Raw genomic sequence first — 21575 nt, 5'->3', positions numbered from 1 at the left:
AAATCTAATATTCATTCATCATTTCTGCATGAAAAATTTAGATATGAAAAAAATACCTCAACCTTAATTTAGGGGTTCCACAAGGATGCCTTAAATCATCAAAGTGACTCAATATAACTCAATTCAAGATACAAAATACCAATTTATACTGAAAACTAATACAAATTTCAAAATCTCAACTCAAATTGTGAACAACAAGAAGTAGTTTTAAACAACTTCATGTATGAAAGCATACCTCATTTTTTTTCCTTACATATACTATCTTCTCAATGTTCACCTGCAAAATCTGTTTATGCCAATCGGCGCCCTACTCGGCTCTCTCTGCTCTTGACCCTTTTTGTGAATTGCAGATAGAGAGAAAAGAAGAAAACATAATTTAATTGAGCAAAAAAACGCTACCTGAGATAATGTTTTTTAACCGCCACACATAAGTTGACGTGACCCTCGCCCGAAATAAAAAGTGCTGCATCAATTTTGTAAATATAGTTTGTTCTAGCATCTCTTAAATAAACACATTGAATATTCCAGCGTATTTTCATTAAAACAAGCTAGGCCTATGTTTTTTTGGATCCAACAATTTTGAACATAAAGTTTCACATCAAATTGTTGTCAAATAACTTTAATTAAAAAAAAATTTAAATTCGAAAAAGACTCTTCAAATGCTCCCGCGGAACGTGCTGGTAAGGTTGGACTCGGCGACTGAGGAGAGACGAGACGAGAACGAATCCCTGCTCTCTGTCTCTCTGTGGAAGAGAGTCATGGAAGAGTTGAAATCTGTAGTTCCTGACGGCCTAAAGCAGATGGTAGCAGATAGCACTCGTCACGACCTTCCTCGCACTTGTTCTTCTCTTTTTGATTTTTTTCTTCGGTGGGAACCATTTCACCGGGTAAGCAAACCCCTCATTGAACTTCTTTCTTCGCCCTTTTCATCACTGTCATTATTTCATTATCAGATAAATTCAAGAAAATTCTGTTTTCGCAGATTGTCAATGACCTGGTGGATCCGAATAAGCCCTTTTGGTCTAAGAACAAAGAAGCTGCTTTGGATTCGAAGCAGAAAGGCAACCAATGCTTCTTCAGAGGAGATTACGCCAATGCTCTCAATTGCTATTCCCAGGTCCCGTCCTCACTCACACGACTTTCATTTTTGTTTTCTCTCGTTTATTACAGTTGCTTCCAGAGTTGGTTCTTAAATGGATCTTGAAAAGAAAAAAAATAAAAAATACGAAGACAATTTCCCATGAAAGGTCTTGTTTTGGTAATTGAATCTGATGGTCTGCAATGGCAGGCAAAGAATGTGCAAGGAAAATGGCCTAGAGAGGAGTTCCTCCTCCCTGCCCTTCTTTTGATGAGTGAGAGAAGAGATGCTATATATGTCAGACAAATATGTCTCTTGGCTAAACATCTCAAAATGAGTTGCAACTTGCAACAATAGTAAAAAGGAATATTGTGAAGAAAAGTTTTCATTTGGTTAGTGCAATAGCAATATTCCTTTATCAACATGATGTCTCAGCAAAATAGTAACCAGGAAGCCCGAGGATCCTTTGGATCATGGATTTTGTTTGAGAAAAGTAAAGGATAAGAAAATTAGAAGGAAGCCCATCTTCAATTTTGTTTTCTCTCTATGTCAAATTCTATTAAGAATGAAACTTTGTTCTTACATGATTAAAAATTATTACTTGAGGGAGGTTACTGCCACTAAATATGGCCTTCATCATTGTAGACACCGTAATTTTTACTAGGTCACCTTAATTGCAAATTAAGTTTATTATTGGTCCTAATTCAAAATCAGTTCAAACTTCAAATGCATAATCTGAAAATGAGGTCATTTAATTATAATTAGTTTAACTTCCCTAAGTGTCCCTAACCAGATTTTTCAGAATCATGTTATGGAAATTTAAATGAGGTCGGGAATTTCTGTTAATTAACTGTAAGCCTTTGAATTTTTAATCGATATTCATGCATAAGTAGGAGCCCTAAGTTGATTGCCCACCATGTCCTTAACCGGTTATTTCAAGACCAAGTGCTGGAATTTTACAATGGTGAAGAATTATTCACGTGGGCAAAAATTTGTTAATTCGGAGAAGTCTAAGTTTTAATTCTTGTGGATTTTCATACAAAGTGGCCCAAGCGTGCCTAAAGAAACTAAAATATTTTATTAAATGGGCTCGAGCCCAAGTCACAAGATACTGAAATGCAAAGAGGCACAGACCCAAATCAAAGTATACAAGGAAATGATAAAATACTGAATATAGGGAAATAAGGTGCAAATATAGGGAAATAATGAGCAAATACAAGGAAATACAAAGAAAATACTGGAAATACAAAGAAAATCAAAATCCTCAGTTGAGCTCTAGCAGCATATTCCAAAGCACCTTCGAGGTTTCCTGTTCATCAAAATTGGAAAGAAAATCAGTAAGTTAGAGCCGTTAAATGAAATTCAAAAAAATAATAAAATAAACATGTGCGCATAAGAGAGAAACTGCCACATATTCCCCCCTGCCCGAATCTCCAATTAACTGTGGCGGGAATAGGGGAACAGATTTCTGCTGGAGGGAAATCAATCAAGCGCCAAATACACTGCCTAGACTTTATAGGGAGTCTTGCACAGAAAAAAGGAGGAAGGCAATTTGAGCAGATAGAGGCAATTAGAGAAGAGAGCAATTAGCCAAAAAGGAAGAGAGCAATTAGAGAAGGGGGAAAATTGAGCAATTGATTGGACAAGGGAGGAATTGAGAGACGCATTTTGAGAAATTGAGAGAGGAGTTCAGACCTTCAGCAAGAGTGACAGACAAAAGTTGAGAGGAAGCAATTCCTCAAAGCTGCAACAATCTCTGAGCAGGCACTCCGTAGTGCCTCCCATTCAGAACTTGAGAGCTTAGAAGCCCCCAAAAAGACACTCTAACAGACACACACGGATTACTAGAAGATCGAAGGAGAGGAAGACTAGAAGTAAGACTGAGGGCCTTTCCTTCTTGCTTTGTAATATACTTTGTAAAATTGTATGTGAGACTCAAAATGCAGGATTACAAGCCCAATTGTTGGGTTCAAGCATCACTGAACCCCAGCATTGGCAGAATTCCCCAACCAAACACCTTTGAATCCCCACACCCGAACTCGGCACTGATCGAACCCAAACCCGGCACTAATTGAACCCTCGTAAAGCCCTGAACTAACCCGAAACCCGAACCGTTTCCAATACCCGAAGCCCATTTCTCTTTAAACGAGCCCACGCCCGTTTTGAAAATCTCGGAGCCCATGCCCGTTTTGAAACCCCCAGAGCCCATTTGTTTTAAAAAGAAAACCCAAGCCCATTTACTTTTAAAAGACCCCCGAGCCCATACTCATTTTTAAAACCCTCAAACCCTTTTTTTTTTTTTCAAAAAAGAAAAACCCAAATCCCAACAGCCATGTTAAAAAAAAAAAAACCTCAAAGCCCAACAACCATTCTTTTAAAACCCCCCGAGGCCCAAACCCGTTTTAAACAGCCCAAAGCCCAAATGTTTTAAACAACCCAAAGCCCAAGTCTGCTCTAAACTTGAACCCAGGCCCAGCTCCCTTTTTAAATCCCTGAGGCCTAGGACCAGTTTTAAATTACCCAAGCCCGTACCCATTTTTAAAAAAAGACCAGGTCCACTAATCTTTTGAATACCCCGTGCTGTTCATTTTAAAATAAGTTTGGCCCACTTGTTTTAAATTAACCCAGGCCCGAACATTTTTAAACCTAAGCCCACATTCATTTTAAAAATAAACCTGACCCATTTGAAAACCCTAAGCCCATTTCTAAATCGAACTCGACACCTGTCAGATCCCACTAGGCTCACTCGGGCCAAACCGAGTCCACTAGAACTCACTGGTTGACTTATGCGAGTCAACCCTGCCATAACTCAGTGGGTTAGGGTTCGAATGAGTCAAACTCGTCCCTGAACCCTAACCATCGAACCTTGAAACATCCGAATCACATAACACAACACTCGAATCACGCACACGAATGCACATCTGAATCACAAACACAACAACACTCGAGTCACAAGCACTAAAACACCTGAAACACCAGATAACAACACTCGGATCACGCACACACAATCATACAAGCAAAATAGAAAGGAAGAAGTGGGAAGGGTTTACTTATCTACAAGCTGGGGTTTTAGCTCGAAGCAAAACCCTATCACCAAGTCCTGGTCAAACCCTTCTTGGGTTTTCAAATCGACCCATCCATTGAGATCAGGAGGCATCATAGGTCTTTACAGATAGAGAACTAGGGTTCCCTAAGAGATTTTAGAGGAGAGAGCAGCATGGTTTTAAATAAAGGCCGCGACCGTTACGTAACGCCGTTACGTAAAGGTTTTTTGGGTTACCGATACCGTTACACACCGCGAAATCGGTGGGAAGAAAAAGTCACGGCCGTAGCGGCCGTTACGGACTGCGACCGTTACGTAAAGGCCGCTACGGCCGTTACGTAACCGCTACAGGATTGTTACACCAAAAAAATATTTTATTTTTTACTTTTTCTTCTCACTTTTTCTCTCTCTTTCATATATCATTCTCAATATACCAAGTGGCAAGAGGGGGAAAAAATTATAATGAGGATGACAATGATACAAAATTTACTTTTTCTTTAAATACTCACAATAGATGCATTAATTAACAATTTCAAAATACTAACTTGTTAGGAATTTTCTTTTTTAATAATATTAGTAATGTGATATTTATGTTCTTTATTTTTCAACTTCAACCTTTTTTCTTTTCTAACTATTTTATATTTATATTATTCGTATGTCTTATGTTTCTAATAGATTAATGGAGTGTATAATGTATTTTATTTTATTAATTCATTTAGCACACATAAGAATTTATCACAGATAAGAACAATGAGAAGTATAAATACGCACACACACGTAATTTTCTATCAATGATGGTTTAAAACAAATGTAAACTTGTTGCCCTTACCAAATAACTTAGTTACTCGAACTAAAGGGTCCAAAATACACTAAAACCCTTTCTAAGAATGGCCAAAAGCTTAAAACATGCAAGTACGCTAATATGCACAAGGTTGTGCGTGCTTCAAAAAAATTCACGGCCGTTACACCCGCTTCCCGTTATGTAACACCCGCTACTCCTGCTTCCCGTTACACCTGTTACCGTTACGTTACGCTACCCGCTACCGCAATTTAAAACCATGGAGAGCAGAGAGAAGGAGAGGTAGGGTTTGCTGGGTTAGAGAGAGATTGAGATGGAGTTAGTGTTTCAGTCGATTCGAGAGAGGGATGGAGGGAGCTTCTGTGAGAAAGAGGAGAACCTGAGAGAGAAAGAAGAGAGAGCCTCTGCGAGAGCTTGAGAGAGGGAATAAGGATTAGGGTTTTAGAGAGAGAGAGAGAGAAGAGAGAATCGTAGAGTTTGTGCGAGAAAAGAGAGGGAGGGCAGTTGCAAAATGGCAAAAAACTCAAATTTTCACCTTTTATGTCCCTGGCTTTGGAACCACTGGCGTGTGACACGTGGCTCCTTCTGCTCCACATCTGATGAACGCTGTGTGGTTCTTGTACAGCCCTTCGATCAATGCTTTCACTCGATGAGTAGGATCATGCCACGTCATTGATCTGCACACATTGATCCCCATCCATCCGATTTGTGTTTTCTTGGAACGGCGTAGATTGCGCCACGTCACTGATCTGCACACATTGATCCCCATCCATCCGATTTGTGTTTTCTTCGAACGGTATAGATTGTGCCACGTCACTAATCCATGTCTGTGTATTGCCCTTCACCCAGCTGCCAACACGCGGCTCGCCTTCCACGCATGCAGAGTGCTTTGCGGTCTCCTTACAGCCGTTCGATTTGTGTCTCCCTGTGATGGCTACGATGATGCCACGTCAATGATCCGGGCCATATAGGAACACCCCACTCAGTGGCCAACATGTGGCCTAGTTGTTGACCCAGGACTGGTTCTCTGTGAACCGGTCTTAGACTGGCATTTTGTATTTATTATTTATTTTTTTATTATATTATTTATTTGCTTAAAAAATTGTGGAAGATATGGAAAAATCACAAAAAAATTCAGAAAAATCAGAGAAAAATCAGAAAAATATCTTTGAGGTTGGAAAATTGTTTTTGCTACTTTTTATCCCGAATGATTCCACAAACCTCCTAGAAAATTTCAAAAATATTACTTAATAATTGAAAAAATTCTATAATTTTTTTTGAAATAAATCTGGGAGTTATTTTTGTAAAATATTTTCTCGATTTTTAATTCCTATGATTTCAAAAAGGGGTGTGGGCTTCTTAAGCCTTGCGTGTCCTAGTTCTGAGGGATGTTTTATTATACTTCATACTATGTAAATATTTATGTGGTCTATTTATTTACATGTACATTAATATTTTGTAAATTCACAAAGGGAGTAAAATAAAAAGACTATTAAGTTTAATTGGGGATAATTGTCAGTTAATTAGGTACCGTTCATAGAATGGGTGTGTAGGGGGTGCTAGTACTTTCCTCTCACATAACCGAACTCCCGATCCCGATCATGGTAACGCAGACCGATTCTATCCTTAATTGGGTGGTAATTACGTGTTCTAACCACACTCCAAAAGGTTAGTGGCGACTCAAACATCCAATTTTTCCGAAAATTATAAATCATCTTTTATTCGCCCACCCCGGGGCACCCTTGCTCATCGGGGACGTCGCGACAATCATAATGGTTGGATTTCCAAAGAGGTAGTAGGCCATGGCACAGGAATTTGGAAATTCATTCAAAGAGGGTGGGGGAATTTCTTGCTGACATCCACTTAAGTGTGGGAAATGGGGAGGATGTATTTTTTTGGCATGACATTTGGTGTGGCGAATCCCAGCTTAGCTTTTCATTCCATTCCACCCAATAGGCTTGCCTGCTATAAAAATGTTCTCATATGCCACCGCCGAGAAAGCACTAATAATGGATTCTTCTGGAGCGTCTGCCTGATTAGGAATGTTTATGACTAAGAGATCAATACTCATAAATTTATACAGCATCCTTTATGATATTCAGAGACAGGTCTCTTCCAATAAGCCTGTTTGGACACTGAGCAAGTATGGTATTTTCGCGGTCAAGTTTAATTATAATCACCTTAGCAGGCTGGAACAGTGTGTGAACAATTTTCCTTGGAAGTTTGTTTGGAAAGTCCCCTTGAGAGTTGCATTTTTCACTTGGGAGGCTGCATGAATAGGTGTTATCTGTGCCTTGAAGAAGCAGAATCAGTGAACCACATCCTTCTCCACTGCTTTTGGACTAGGCATCTCTGGAGCTTAGCCATTTTCCTAGTCAAGCCAAATGGGGGTCATGGTAGCTTTGGCTGAGGATGACATTGGAAAGGGATCTGCTCCAACAAGTCCAAAAAGAAGGCCCTTTCCCCTATCCCCCTTGCTATTTTTTGAGTTGTTTGGAAAGAAAGGAAGAGGAGGGTTTTCGAGGGGAAGGTTTCTTCTATGCAATTAATCATGGGTAGCTGGATGTTTATGATCTCTAGTTGGCACGGTGGATGTTTGGGAGGGACTTGTCTGTAATTCTTGATTTCCTTGATAACCTCCTTGACTGGTGTTATTTTTTTTTGGTTTTTCTCGCTGTACTATCCGGCATCCTCTTGATGCCCTGTTTTCTCTAATAAAATTATCTTTTCTTTTCTGATTAAAAAGTGATTAAAAATTAAGAAAAATCAAATGTTAGTGATGTTTGAAATCAAAATTTATTCATTATTTCAATCTATATTTTATTTCCTTTGTCACTTTCGTTGGTAACCAAGGATGAAAAAGTTGATTCCTTCATATTTTCCTTTCCTTTATTTTAATGTTTTCAAGTTCCAAACATGGTCTAAAGGGATGGAGAATACTTATCTGGTAGTTGCAAAGCAATTAAACTCTGCATACTTGTGTCATTCTCTTATATGTTTCTTGGTTTTGTTCTATTTGCTCCTATTTTTGTTTTACAAGTTGCAGGCACTTCGTGTTGCTCCTGTAGATGCTGCTGACATGAATAAAAATCTGGTTGCAACCTTGTACGTGAATCGAGCTTCTGTGTTGCATGTAAGTATGATTGTTTCATTTTGAGCTAAATGTGTGGAAACACATAAATATCTTTATGTAGGTATATCCATTATTACAATGTGTATACACACTTTGTATGCATTTCTCCTACTTGTTCTTTTCTTTGCTTTTTTTTTTCTTCTTCAATTGCTTCCCTCCTAAGCTTCTCCATTAACAAATATAAATAATACATATATATACACACACACATACATATACATATATAGTCATACATATAATTTTAAACAAGACTTCAATCTTCATGCTACATGGGCAGCAATGCGGTTGCAAACCAAAAAGAGAGATACAAGTCTATGAAGCTTTTTGCTTAAGCCATTCATCAATTTTGATCAATTCTAGTTTGCTTGAAACTAAAATTTTGCTTCTTTGTACTTTAGGATTGATGGCCGTCAACTTAGCTTCAGGAGTATCAGGTTTAATCCATTGCCGACTACTTCCATGATCTTCATGTTGAGAAGTAACCCATGATCCCCATCATTTCTTCTTACTTAGACTTTCCTTGCAATTGCCACCTTTTTCTCATCATAACTATGCCCACTTCTAGCTCTAGACCTTTGTCTTTCTTCCCATTCCTGAAATTCCATAAAACTCTCCTATCTTGCAACTGTAATCTCATGATCTTCGCCGTTGCTTGATTTAATAAATCCTCCTCCTTCTTTAGATTTCATATGCAATCTATCTTCCAACTCCTGTGTTATCTTCTGTTTCTCTCTCCTTTTTGCCCTAGAAACTTCCCCTTGTTAATGGGTGAAGTGCTGCATCAATCTTGTCATACCCCTTATGACATGTTTATGACAAAATTTGCACTTCGTATGATGCCTATTTCTTACAGTAAATTTTGGATATTGCCACTCAAAATCCTCACTAGGTGGACCCTTAGGCCTAGGGGTGTGCAATCGGTCAGTTTGGAGGTGAGAATAATGAAACCGAAATTTTTTCGGTTCTTTAGGATTATAAAAAAGAACCTATCCTAACTAGTAGAAAAACCAAAATTGAACTGTCTAGTTTGGTTTGGTCCAAATATATTGAAACTTGAATCGAGCCAAAGTACCGAACTGGAGCTTTTTAAATAACCGATCTTTCCTAGGAAAACAAACTTCTCTTTGAAGTGAAATTGATACAACAATCTGCAGTGAGTTAGGAATGCAATAGACCAAAAACAAAAAAAGAAGAGGAGTAGCAAAATCTAACTTCAAACAACCTAAACAGATCAAATCCACAACATATCATCAAATGATTCAATTTATTAAAAAAAGGAACCTAGAATAGTAGACCATTACCTTGCTAGAGATTGCAAGTTGTAACCTGCTCAAATCTCGCCTCTTGGCTCTTTCTCTCTCACCTCTTCGATTCACATGAACAGCCACAAGCTTGCAGGAGATTGCGGCCTTCTTGGCTCTATCTCTCTCACCTCTTAAATTCACATGAGAATGGAGAAGCTTTGTAGCTTTCAGTTCACACAAACACAAACAACAAGGAGCACTATATTGAATCGAAGATTGATACAACAGGGGGCTTGCAGATTTGTTGAAATTTCGTAGGGTTTGAAATTTCTAACCCTAACCCCCTAAGGGGTAAGGTAAGGCCCTTGTCGCGTCTGGGTTAGTGTGCTGGGTCAAGTGTTGGGGCTTGGGGGTATAGTGTACACAGATAGACTTGGGTTGAGCTTGGGCCTTAGGATACATCATTGGCAAAAGTTCGATTTTTTCGGTTTTGAACCAAAAGATATTTATGAAGACCTAAAACTGACCCAATAAAGTTTGCTATGGAAATTAGAACTGAACAAAGTTGACCTAAGTCCATAAATGAACTGAGTAAACTGAATTGGTTTTGTTCTGTAAGTTATTATCGTTTACACTGATTTTTGCACACCCCTACCTAGTCCTAATGCTAGTTGCTGCCCTAGTGTCACGGTCCGACTATTTTCACACCGTTGTGAAGGGCCGTGCGGCACTAGCTAAAGCACTCTTGCTTAACTAGCTAGCCTATCGTTTACCAACATTCATCCACGAAGCACTTTCATTAACATTTATTCAGATAGCAGCAGAAATAGTAATCAATTCATGAAAGCCGTGGCAAGCAAGCAGTAAACATTGAAGCAAACGTAATTCATTAACAAATCCTCCGTTGACATATTGTACTTAGCGAGGGAGGCAAGTAGGCTAAGCACATTGACAATTGCTAGTGAGTTTTACAATCACTGATGAACACTCACCCTCCCCTAAAGAGCTTTCTGGGATATTCTCACTCTGGCACTAGGAAACATCAAAGTGACCGAGGAGTCATACTGCCTTATTTGGCTTACAATGAAATAAATACTGGAAAATAACCCTACACTAGTATTTACATGATGGAAACCCATCCCAAACACACGAGGCAAGTGGTCACAGGCAAGCATAATGCCCTGAACAAGCTTAGCTCGTGACATTCTCCCCCACTTATGCGGTCAACGTCCTCGTAGACTTTGACGCTAGGTACGCTTCGACTTTGTCTACGAACGGTTGCATATCTTCCGCAGAAACCTAGCTAGTTTCTTCGTCACCAAGGCCTTTCCACTTCACTAAGAATTCTTGCCGCTTCTTCCTTGCGGATGTGAACTCTCTGTCTGTAAGGATATCTTCAACTTCACGTCTGTCAGGTTGATCTATACTCACTTCTGCTCTGGCTGACTGATTTCTGCTCAGATCGTCGGTGTCGGCATTGTACGGCTTGAGGCAGTTGACGTGAAACACAGGATGCACTTTCATCCAAGTCAGAGGGTCTATTTTGTAGGAGACCTTCCCGACTTTGGCCAAGATGGGGACTGGTCCTTCATATTTGCGAAGTAGTCTCCTATCTCGTCCTCGTAGTAACCTGACCTGTTCTGGATTTAGCTTAACAAGCACCAAGTCACCTACGTTGAAGTGTTGCGGTCTTCTCCCCTGATCTGCCCACTTCTTCATCCGCTTAGTAGCTTTCTCTAGGTAGGCTCGGGCAATCTCAGCATTCTGTCTCCATTCTTTGGCAAAGACGTACACCCTGGGACTCTTTCCTTTGTACTACTCATCCACTGTGTGAGGTAACAGCAGCTGCTGGCCTGTAACAAGCTCAAAAGGACTCTTGTTGGTTGTGGAGCACTTTTGGGCATTGAAACAGAACTGAGCCACATCAAGTAGTTGCACCCAATTCTTCTGGTTGGCATTGACAAAGTGGCGCAAGTACTCTTCAAGTAGCCCATTGAATCTCTCCGTCTGTCCATCTGTCTGTGGGTGATAACTAGAAGAGATTTCTAGTTGTGAACGAGGATTCTGAAAAGTTTTGTCCAGAAGTTGCCGGTGAATCTTGAGTCTCGGTCACTAACAATGTCGTGGGGAACACCCCAATATTTCACAATGTTCTCAAAAAACAACTGTGCTGTCTTCTCTGCCGAACAATACTTCGGTGCGGCTATGAATGTACCATACTTCGAAAACTTGACTATAATAACAAGTATAGACCCTGCGTCTCCCACTCTGGGCAGGTTGGTGATGAAGTCCAATGAGACACTTTCCCACGGTTTGGACGATACTGGTAGGGGCTCCAACAGCCCAACAATTTTCCTCCGCTCCACCTTGTCTTGTTGGCAAGTGAGACAAGTTCAGGTATAATCAACCACATCATCCTGCGTGTGCGGCCAATAATACCTTCCCAGTAGTCCTGTCATTGGAGTCATTCTTCACGAATACCCCTCAACGAACTTCCTGCAGTATTTAGTAAGGCCAAGAAAGGAACACAACTTCTTCACTGTCGTGGGGATCTTCCGTTCTCGAATCATCCTTACCTTCTCCATACCCCTCTGGATACGACCTTGTTCAACCACTTGACCAAGAAATTTGTTACTCCATCGAGCGAAAGAGAAATTCTCCTTCTTCACATCTAGACTGTTTCCCCTCAGCTTGTCGAACACCTTCCGTAGATGCTCTTTATGTTTCCTCTGAAACAACACCGATGCTCCCAACGGTGTTTTGGAAGGGCGAACACATCCCACTCCCAATTCATCAAGTTGCTTCCCCAACTCTACTATCTCTCGAGGCGCAATCCGACATGGCCCTTTAGCAGGTGGTTTCATTCCTAATAACAACTCGATCTCATCCTCCACAGTCCGTCGTGAAGGCAAATTGTGAGGTAGCTTATTCAGCAACACATCCTTATACTCATCCAACACTGCTTGGATGGTTGTAGGCTCCAGCTCTTGGCCTACTTCTTTGTCTACCACCACCATGGCTAGACGTGTCTGCTCACCCTGACCCAATCCCTCATTGAGCTGTATGGCTGAAAGGGACTTTCCGTCGTCTCCTTTCGTTGCAACGACTTGCACCATGCACGAGTGATCTCCCATCAGACACAGGGAACCAACCGAAGGCATCAGCACTGCCCTCGTCCCCCTTAGGAACTCCATTCCTAGAATGACTGGAAAGTCATCCAATGGCACCGCTGTGAAATTCGTATGACCTTCCCATTGTCCAAGCTTTATAGCCACTTGCTTGGCTACTCCTAAAGTAGGCTGGGCTACAGAGTTAATTGCTTTCATGTGTCCTGTATCCTTTTCTAAGGATAAATTGAGTCTCCATGCTTCCAACTGCGAAACAAAATTATGAGTAGCCTCTATGTCCACCATAGCGCGAGTACTCTTCCCATTTATTCTCAAGTCTACAAACATTAACCCTTTTGCTCGTGTAACCTTTGGTGTTTTTTCTTGCTTTTCCAATGCGCTCACCAGCTGCACTGAACCCACCCTCGGGGCATCATCCTCTTCCTCATCGTCTTCTACTGCCTGCTCTACAATGGAAGCCTGTAAAGCATTAAGTGATGCTTTGTGAGGGCACTCAAAAGCTCTATGAGGACCTCGACACAAGAAACACTCAAGTTTACCCTTTCCCTTTCCATTGGGTGTGTTGAACCCTTGAGACGACGAAGCTTCTTTTGAGGTTGATGATTTAGAGTCGGCTCCCCCACTCTTGGGTTTGCCATACTTGAAAGATTTTCCACCGTTTCCCTCTCCGCCAAACCGTTTGGACGAAGCGGTATCATCATCAGCGTAGTCAGTCAAGCGTTCTGCAGCCGCTTGTGCAGTTGACAAGTCTTGAACCCTTTGCCTATGAAGTTCAATTTTTGCCCACGGTTTCATCCCCTCAAGAAAATAGAACAACTTGTCATTCTCTAACAAATCCCGAATATCCAACATTAAAGCAGAAAATTGTTTCACATATTCGCTGATTGACCTTGTATGCTTGAGATCTCTCAGTTTTCTCCTTACATTATACTCAACGTTCTCAGGAAAGAATTGGGCCTTGAGCTCTCTCTTCAAGTCTGCCCAATTTTCAATTACTTAGCTTCCATTTTCAATTTCTCTGTACTTGGTACACCACCACAGTTTGGCATCACCAATCAAGTACATGGTCGCAGTATCCACCTTTGCCTGTTCTGAGGCCATCCTCACAACGCGAAAGTACTGCTCCACATCAAACAAGAAGTTCTCTAACTCTTTGGCATCTCGGGCACCCCCATATGTCCTGGGTTCTGGCACCTTAGTCTTGCTAACTCCCGGAGTGTTGGAGTTCCCCATAGCAAGAACCATTAGATTCACCTTTGCATCTAGATCAGCCATCCGCTACTGCAAAGTTTCAACTGTGTGGCGAAAGTCCTCTGACATGTCGCCTATCAAACCTGTTTGATGTTTTTGTGATCCCATCACCTCATCAACAAGTTCTCTCATCTGGGCCACCTTTGCGGCCATAGTGTTGGTTGTTGTCTCAACCTGTGCTTCCAGCATGCTGATCCTCTCAACAGTGTTTAGTGCCATGGTCACTTATAAAGCTTCCCAAATCCAACAACGAAGGCAATCGAATTCACGTAGCAACTCAACCTTGGGCTCTCACCAAGTGTCACCGACTTGGCTCTGATACCAAATGTCACGGTCCGACTATTTTCACACCGTTGTGAAGGGCCGTGCGGCGCTAGCTAAAGCACTCTTGCTTAACTAGTCAGCCTATCGTTTACCAACATTCATCCACGAAGCACTTTCATTAACATTCATTCAGATAGCAGTGGAAATAGTAATCAATTCATGAAAGCCGTGGCAAGCAAGCAGTAAACATTGAAGCAAACGTAATTCATTAACAAATCCTCCGTTGACATGTTGTACTTAGCGAGGGAGGCAAGTAGGCTAAGCACGTTGACGATTGCTAGTGAGTTTTACAATGACTGATGAACACTCACCCTCCCCTAAAGAGCTTTCTGGGCTACTCTCACTCTGGCACTAGGAAACATCAAAGTGACCGAGGAGTCATACTGCCTTATTTGGCTTACAATGAAATAAATACTGGAAAATAACCCTACACTAGTATTTACATGATGGAAACCCATCCCAAACACACGAAGCAAGCAGTCACAGGCAAGCATAATGCTCTGAACAAGTAGCACTAGGAGGGCCTATGGTCCTCTTAAAAAAAGAATGAGCTTTCAATTATTTTGCTGGACATAATTTACCCTAGATGTGATAAAAATAAGAAAAATTGAAATGAATACGTTAAAAAAATTATATGTTAGGTTGTTCTCAAGGAATCAAAAAAATTGTCCACTGGTTGAAGTCATAGTAGCTATCTTTTGTTCTCGCTCCTCTAGTTTGGTTTTCATCAAATTCACCTCAATAATCAGCTTATTCAACTTTTCCCAAGACTTAAATGATGAGATGGCATCGTTCACATTCTTCTAGTAAGCATAAAAAATGTCCAATTTAAATCCATTATGTCTACATAGCTTTGTCATCTGAACCATAGAGTTCAATTGCAACATGGACATAGAATTCGAGGGATTCGCATGAAACTTGGAGTACTTCGCCAATGATATCCAGTAGCACTGGCACAACAATCTTCCCATGTGAAATTGCACCCTCCCAGAACTAGTCTACAAGGTCATAATGTTTCTCTAAATGATTCACATGTTTCTTATGCACTTTGAAGTTGTGAAACTCTACATAAGCAGGATCCTCCCATCATGCTAGGAAATTCCCAAGACCTTGTAAGTCCATTGCTCCTAGAACTAAGGGAGGAATAGTGTGATTAGGAGAATCTTTGGGAGACAATCTACAAGCAAAAGGACGAAATTGAGCATTCTAATGTTGAAGTGTCTTAAGAAATCAGTTGAGTGACAGATAATGTGTAAGTTGAGTAGCATGACCAACTAGTGATGAGGTTGATGAGCTGGGGAATAGCGTTCGACCACAGGAGAGAAGTCATGTAGATAGATATCTAAATAATCATCCTCCTCGTCCTCCTAGCTCTCTCCATTGCTATGGTTGTCCTTACTACCACTATCCTTGCCAACATTGGGGGAGATTCCTCCAACTTCTCCTTGAAGATCTCCATCAAAAGCATCATCTTTGTTCATAACAGCCAACTCCAATATGTCTCCATTTTCTCTACGTAGCCTCTCTCCTTGGAAATTTCTTTCACTTTCCTCACTTATGGATGAGGAGAAACAATAGTGTCAAAAGTGGACTAGAGGTTCAAGACATTATCTTCTATCCTTGTGTCATTTGCGTCATCAATAATGCCGATCATTTCATTTGAAGGAATAACTAATCCATAAGGATTGCTTTCGGGTACTTCCTACAACTAACAATGGAGTAACATGATCAGAACTATATACATTTTTTTTAAAAAAAGCAAGAGGAAATTTCATGTATAGAATTTCACCTCTATGGCACGAACTTTTTTGCCCCCCCTATTAGGTTGCAGGGAGTTAGAGTTTTTCCCTCTTGATGAGTGTGAGGATCTTTGAGATTCATGGTTGTTCACCTTTTTGTTATTCTTCCTTTTTCCAATCTTAGAAAGATGAGGAAGTCCTAAATCTCCTTGCGCACGACTCCCATGCCTCTTCGTGCACACTTGACTCTTGCTAGATTCCTAGATCTTTTCACATGCACGACTCTTGCCGAATTTCCATACCTCCTTTCGCTCGTGCAACACGTGCGGGAGTCCTAGATCTCCTTGTATACGGCTGCCTCTCGTGAAACTCCTAGACCTCCCTTGTTTGCGCAACTCTTACTAGACTTCTAGACCTTCTTGTGTGTGTGCAACTCTCATGGAACTCCTACACCTCTTGCGTATGCACAACCTGCGAGACTCCAAACCTATCTACGTGTGCGACTTCCGTAGAACTTGAAGACCCGCCTCCCCAACACTCACAACCCACATGAGACTCTTCTAAATGTTTTTTTTTCGAAGAAAAATTTTCACCTTGTTTTGAAATTGAAGGCGAGTCAATTTTTGATATGTTTCTTGCTTCTTTCTCTTGACTTTCCTGTGCTTTTAACTCTTTTTAGGTGAAATTCCTGGAAGCAAAATTATGGAAGCCTCTTTTGTTAATTATATTATATTTGCATTCTTGTAGGAGGTTGATATCGATATGGCGTGCTAGTATTGGCCTTAGAGACACTTGAGGGGTCTTTACCAATCCCGATCTTGTGATGTTTTAGAGAGTTTTTGCTTGGTAGGCTCAAGTTAGGGTTCACTGAGTGGGTTCCTACCCCTTAGCCTTTTCTTTAGTTGCTTAAGCGTTCGTGTGTCATTCATGACACGTGTTTCTTTTTTTTGTTCTCATTCAAACCAATTATCGTTGTCGGATTCACTTAAATAATATATCCTTTTCATTAATTGCAAATTGATTGGCTCTCCTCTTTTGGGGCCTTTCTAAAACATCCATTACTTGTGTAAAACAAAGCTCTCCTCCGTTCTCAAGAACCCCCTTTACAAGGTACTTATTTAAGCTAAAAAAAAAAAAAAAACAGAAAAGCTATCAGCTAACATGGAACTATGTATAAATTTTCTTGACTCTAAAACTTGAGACAACAACAATTTATGAATTCTTTTCCACCAATTTATGCGATCATGGACCATTTCTTTTGACAAATTCAGGGTTATTAAATCCTTACTCATTATCTCATTCCAAGTTATTTTAAGTCTAGCCTTACCCCTTCTACTGCCCCCCACAATAACTAAGTCATTCTTCCTCACTGGCACACTATAAGTGTCCAAACCATCTAAATTGTCTCTCCCTTATCTTATCTTCTATAGGAGCTACACCTAACTTACCGTGAATATGTTCATTCCTTAATTTATCTTTCAGTGTTATACCACTCAACCATCTAAGCATTCTCATCTCGACAACTTTTACTTTTTGGATATTTTGTTTCTTAGTCGCCCAACATCTAATCCGGTCTTATAGCCGTCCTATAAAACTTTCCTTTTAATTTTTGAGGGTATTCTACAATCAAAAAGCACACTTGAAGCACTTCTTCATTTTATCCAACTTGCTTTAATTCTATGCATTACATCATCTTCAATTTCTCTTTCAGCTTGCATAATAGATCCAAGGGATTGAAATCTACAAATGCTATTTATTTCTTCATCATCAAGTTTAACTTTGTCTCCAATATTCCTCCTACCATTATTGAAATTATATTTCATATATTCTGTCTTATTTCTACTTATCCTAAAGCCTCTAGATTCCAAAGCTTCTCTCCATAATTTTTAACTCAGCCTCTACTTTGCCCCTAGTCTGATCAATCAATACATTATCATTTGCAAACAACATGCACCATGCAACCTCATTTTGAATGCTCTTAGTCAGCTGGTCCATCACTAAAGCAAAAAAGATAAGAGCTCAAAGCAGATCCTTGATATATACCTATGGTGATTGGAAATTCTCTAGTTTCTCCATCTATAGTTCATATACTAGTCATTACTCCATCGTACATATCCTTAATGACATCAAGTATACCTACTACATACATTTTTTTTTTTTTCTAAAACCCACCATAGAACTTCCCTTGGTACCCTATCATATGCTTTCTTTAAGTCAATAAATACCATATGCAACTCCCTTTTCTTTTCCCTAAATTTCCATTAATCTTCTTAAAAGATATTTAGCTTCTGTGGTAGATCTCACGGGCATAAAACTAAATTGATTTTCCGAGACCTTTGTTTCTAGCCTTAGTCTTTGTTTAACTACCTTTTTCCACAGTTTCATCGTATGACTCATAAGTTTAATTCCACAATAATTATTGCAATTTTGAATATCTCCTTTATTTTTGGTATATAGGTATTAAAGTGCCTTTCCTCCATTCTTTTGACATTTTCTTAGTTTTTATAATTGTGTTAAATAAATTAATTAACCATATAATTCCGTTATCACCTAAGCATTTCCAAACTTCAATTGGAATGTTATCCGGTCCTACAACTTTTTCATTTCTCATCTTGTTTAGTGCAAACTTAACTTTGTTAACTATAATTTTGTGAATAAATCTCATATTTTTAGTCTTTTCCTCATTTGTCAATTCTGAGTTTAAGACTTCTATTTGGTTTTCATTAAACAACCTACTAAAATAACTTCTCCATTTTCTTTTATGTCTTCATCCTTAACCAAGACAATATCATCCTCAATTTTTATACATTTTACATTTCCTAAGTTTGTACTCTTCCTTTCTCCTGCTTTATCAAGTTTAAATATCTCTTTCCCCTTCTTTTGTATCTAATCTATCATACAAACTATTAAATGATCTGTGTTTAGCTTCACTAACTGCTTTTTTTGTATCTTTCATCGTCTCTCTATACTTTTCAAAGTTATTCATGTTTCTACATTTTTGCCACGTTTTATACCAAATTCTTTTTGTCTTTACGACTTTTTGGACATGTTTGTTCCACCACCAATTTTCTTTGCTATTTGAGAATCTTCCTCTTGATTCACCTAAAATCTCTTTTGCTATCTTTTTAATAGAGTTATCTAATCTACTCCAAAGAGTATTTGTATCTATCCCATCCTCTATAGTCCAATCTTCATCTTTGATCATTTTATCTTTAAATTTTATTATATTTTCTCCCTTTAGGTACCACCACCTCAAAAGAAAATCTATTTGACTTATATTTTGTTCACTATTAAAGGTTATTAAGTATTCTTCTCTCTTCTTAAAGCAAGTATTCATTATAATAAAATCACATGATAGCAAAGTCTAAGATCATCTCTCCAGGCTCATTTTTGTCTCCATTTATATATCCTCCATGTATCCTCTTATAACCTTTATTATCCCTTCCAACATGTCCATTCAGATCTCCTCCTCATAATATTTTCTCAGTCCCTGGTATGCCTTATATAATACTATCCATATCTTCCCAAAATTGTCTCTTAAGATTTTCTGCTAAGCCTACTTGAGGAGCATGGACACTAATGACATTTATTATCTCTTGGCCTAATACCATCTTGATTTTTATAATTCTATCCCTTACTTTGTTTACATCAACAATGCTATCTTTTAAGCTTTTGTCCACAATAATTTCTACTCCATTCTTATGTTCTTCTTTTCTAGTGTACCAATGTTTAAATCTTGATTTGTCAATTTCTCTAGCTTTCTCCCCCCATCCACTTTGTTTCTTGAAGGCAAATTATATTAATTTTTCTTCTAAACATTTTGTGTCCACAATTTCCATGCTTTTACCCATAAGTGTCCCAATATTCCATGTTGCTAATCTAATCCTATTCTCCTGAACTAGCTTCTTTACTTGCTCACGTCTAGAATGATGTAGGAACCCTCGCATATTTGACACTGTACTCGGGCGCCGACACGGTGCATCGCTTCAGGGTGATGACCTAGCCCACCCTCGCCCACTTTTCGCTACTCCCGGGTGGTACAAGTGCAACTCGTTGCTCATAGAGGATGCCTTAGCAAATATTCGGTAAGGATTCATATCATAGTGATTTGACAGATTTTATGCTGGCTGTCAGCTAAACGCAACCCTCCTCCTTTACCCGGGCTTGGGACCGATTGTGTGTGAAAAAATTAGGACCTTAAGTGCATCACGGGCAGAGTTTTAGTAAGTACAAGATGGAGAAGGAAATTTGTCCCCTTAGAACACCAGAACAATTCCTAGTGAGCGAAAAAACAAGAAAGGTTACAAAAACAGGAAAGACCATTCTATGTCAAGCAAATGTAAATTCTTTCATTTAGCTACTCCATTGAACTGAAAATTTCCCCTCGTTTTTGAACAAATTCAAGTGCATTATTAGATTGAAAAATTACAATAACAATGCCAAACTGAGTTTTTATTTCCTAGTAGAATTTAATAATTACATTAAAAAATTCAGACATGTCTTTTAACAAGTAGACTCAGGTCATAGGCAAACAATCAACCACAAAGGACACAAAATATTAATGAACAAATCATATTCTTTTTCTTATAGCGAAAGAAAATTATATTAATGAGAAAATAATTTGCAAGAGGGAGAATGAGACATCTCCCAAAGAAAATCTGGAACAAACCAGAAAAAATGACTAAAACCTACAAAAAAAAGGAGAAAATCAAAAACCAGCACATTACTCCAATCTCTTTGAATCTCCTAGTAACTATTTCCTCTGAAAAACCTAAATCCAACGCACCACAATGATGCTAAAAACTAGATCTTATTATAACCAGCTCCCAATTTTCCCAGAGAATATCAATGCATTACATTCCATTCATATCCCCATAAAACTGCAAATAAACCACACCTTCATAAGGCTGCCCTATCGTTCCTTCTACCTAAACCTGCAAAAGAAATAGCTAGTAAGTCTTCCACAAGGCTGCCCTATTGTTCCTTCTACCTAAACCTGTTAAAGAATTAGCTAGTAAGTCTTCCACTGACACTGGGCATACCCAAATCTCCCCCATAACACCAAAAGGCTTATTCCAAATCCACCAAGCAAAATTGCAACGTAAACAGAGCACACAAACATCAGAGAAAGAGTCTTCAAAGGTCTTCTAATTTGCAACAAGTTGTTAGTATTTATTTTATTAAGCACAATAAACCAAGTGAAAACCTTAATTTTTGAGGGAGCCTTGCCCTTCCATATTATAGGAAAGAGCAGAAATAAAGAATTAGAATGGATCAAGAATTCAAAAAAGATTCGCAAGAATACACTCCCGCTAGATCGAAGGACCAAGAGCGAACATCCCTCCCCAAAAAAATATTACTTCCGTTAAAAAAAGATAACAAAGAAGACAACTCCTATATCTCCTTATCATTAAGAGGTCTCCTAAAATGAATATTTGAAGAAAGGACTACTCAAATCCCCAACAAAAAGGAGAGAGGTGAGGAAAGAAGTGGGCAAAACTACATTACCCAGCCAAGTGTCTTTGCAGAAGCAGATACATGACCAGAAGTTTATTGTGAGGGGTAAAGGATGGATAATCTAAGAAATGGACTTGCACAGACTCCCCAAAGATCATCTTAAATTACTTTTGGCATCCCACCCATTCTCAACCAACCCAAACTTACTTCTTATAACTCTATGCCAAAGGGAAGATTCTTCTAGAGGGAAGCGCCATAACCATTTAGCTAAAAGGGCAATGTTGTTAAACACTGTAGAGATTTTTGATTAAATGAATGATCTAACTCAAAGATAGTCATCTCCCTCTATTTATAATACAAATCAAACACATTCTGATGA

At 39.2% G+C, this 21575-nt stretch overlaps 1 protein-coding gene across 3 annotated transcripts in view; it reads left to right on the top strand.

Annotated features, from left to right (window-relative positions):
* Positions 1–633: 633 nt before the first annotated feature.
* The window catches only part of LOC131144640 (uncharacterized), a 72694-nt gene continuing 51752 nt past the window's right edge, over positions 634–21575 (top strand). For 2 of the 3 annotated variants that reach the window (XM_058093401.1, XM_058093400.1), the window contains exons 1-3: positions 664–887; positions 983–1117; positions 7967–8053. In XM_058093401.1, the coding sequence (XP_057949384.1) occupies positions 759–887; positions 983–1117; positions 7967–8053 (351 nt within the window). In that variant the 5' untranslated portion in view covers positions 664–758. Of the gene's footprint in view, positions 888–982; positions 1118–7966; positions 8054–21575 lie in introns of all 3 variants that reach the window. The other variant, XM_058093402.1, reaches the window with a different exon arrangement.

Source organism: Malania oleifera, chromosome 12, assembly GCF_029873635.1.
Source record: "Malania oleifera isolate guangnan ecotype guangnan chromosome 12, ASM2987363v1, whole genome shotgun sequence".
Taxonomy (NCBI): Eukaryota; Viridiplantae; Streptophyta; class Magnoliopsida; order Santalales; family Ximeniaceae; genus Malania; species Malania oleifera.
Note: the sequence above shows the minus strand (reverse complement) of the source record. Positions and strands in the feature narration are given on the sequence as shown.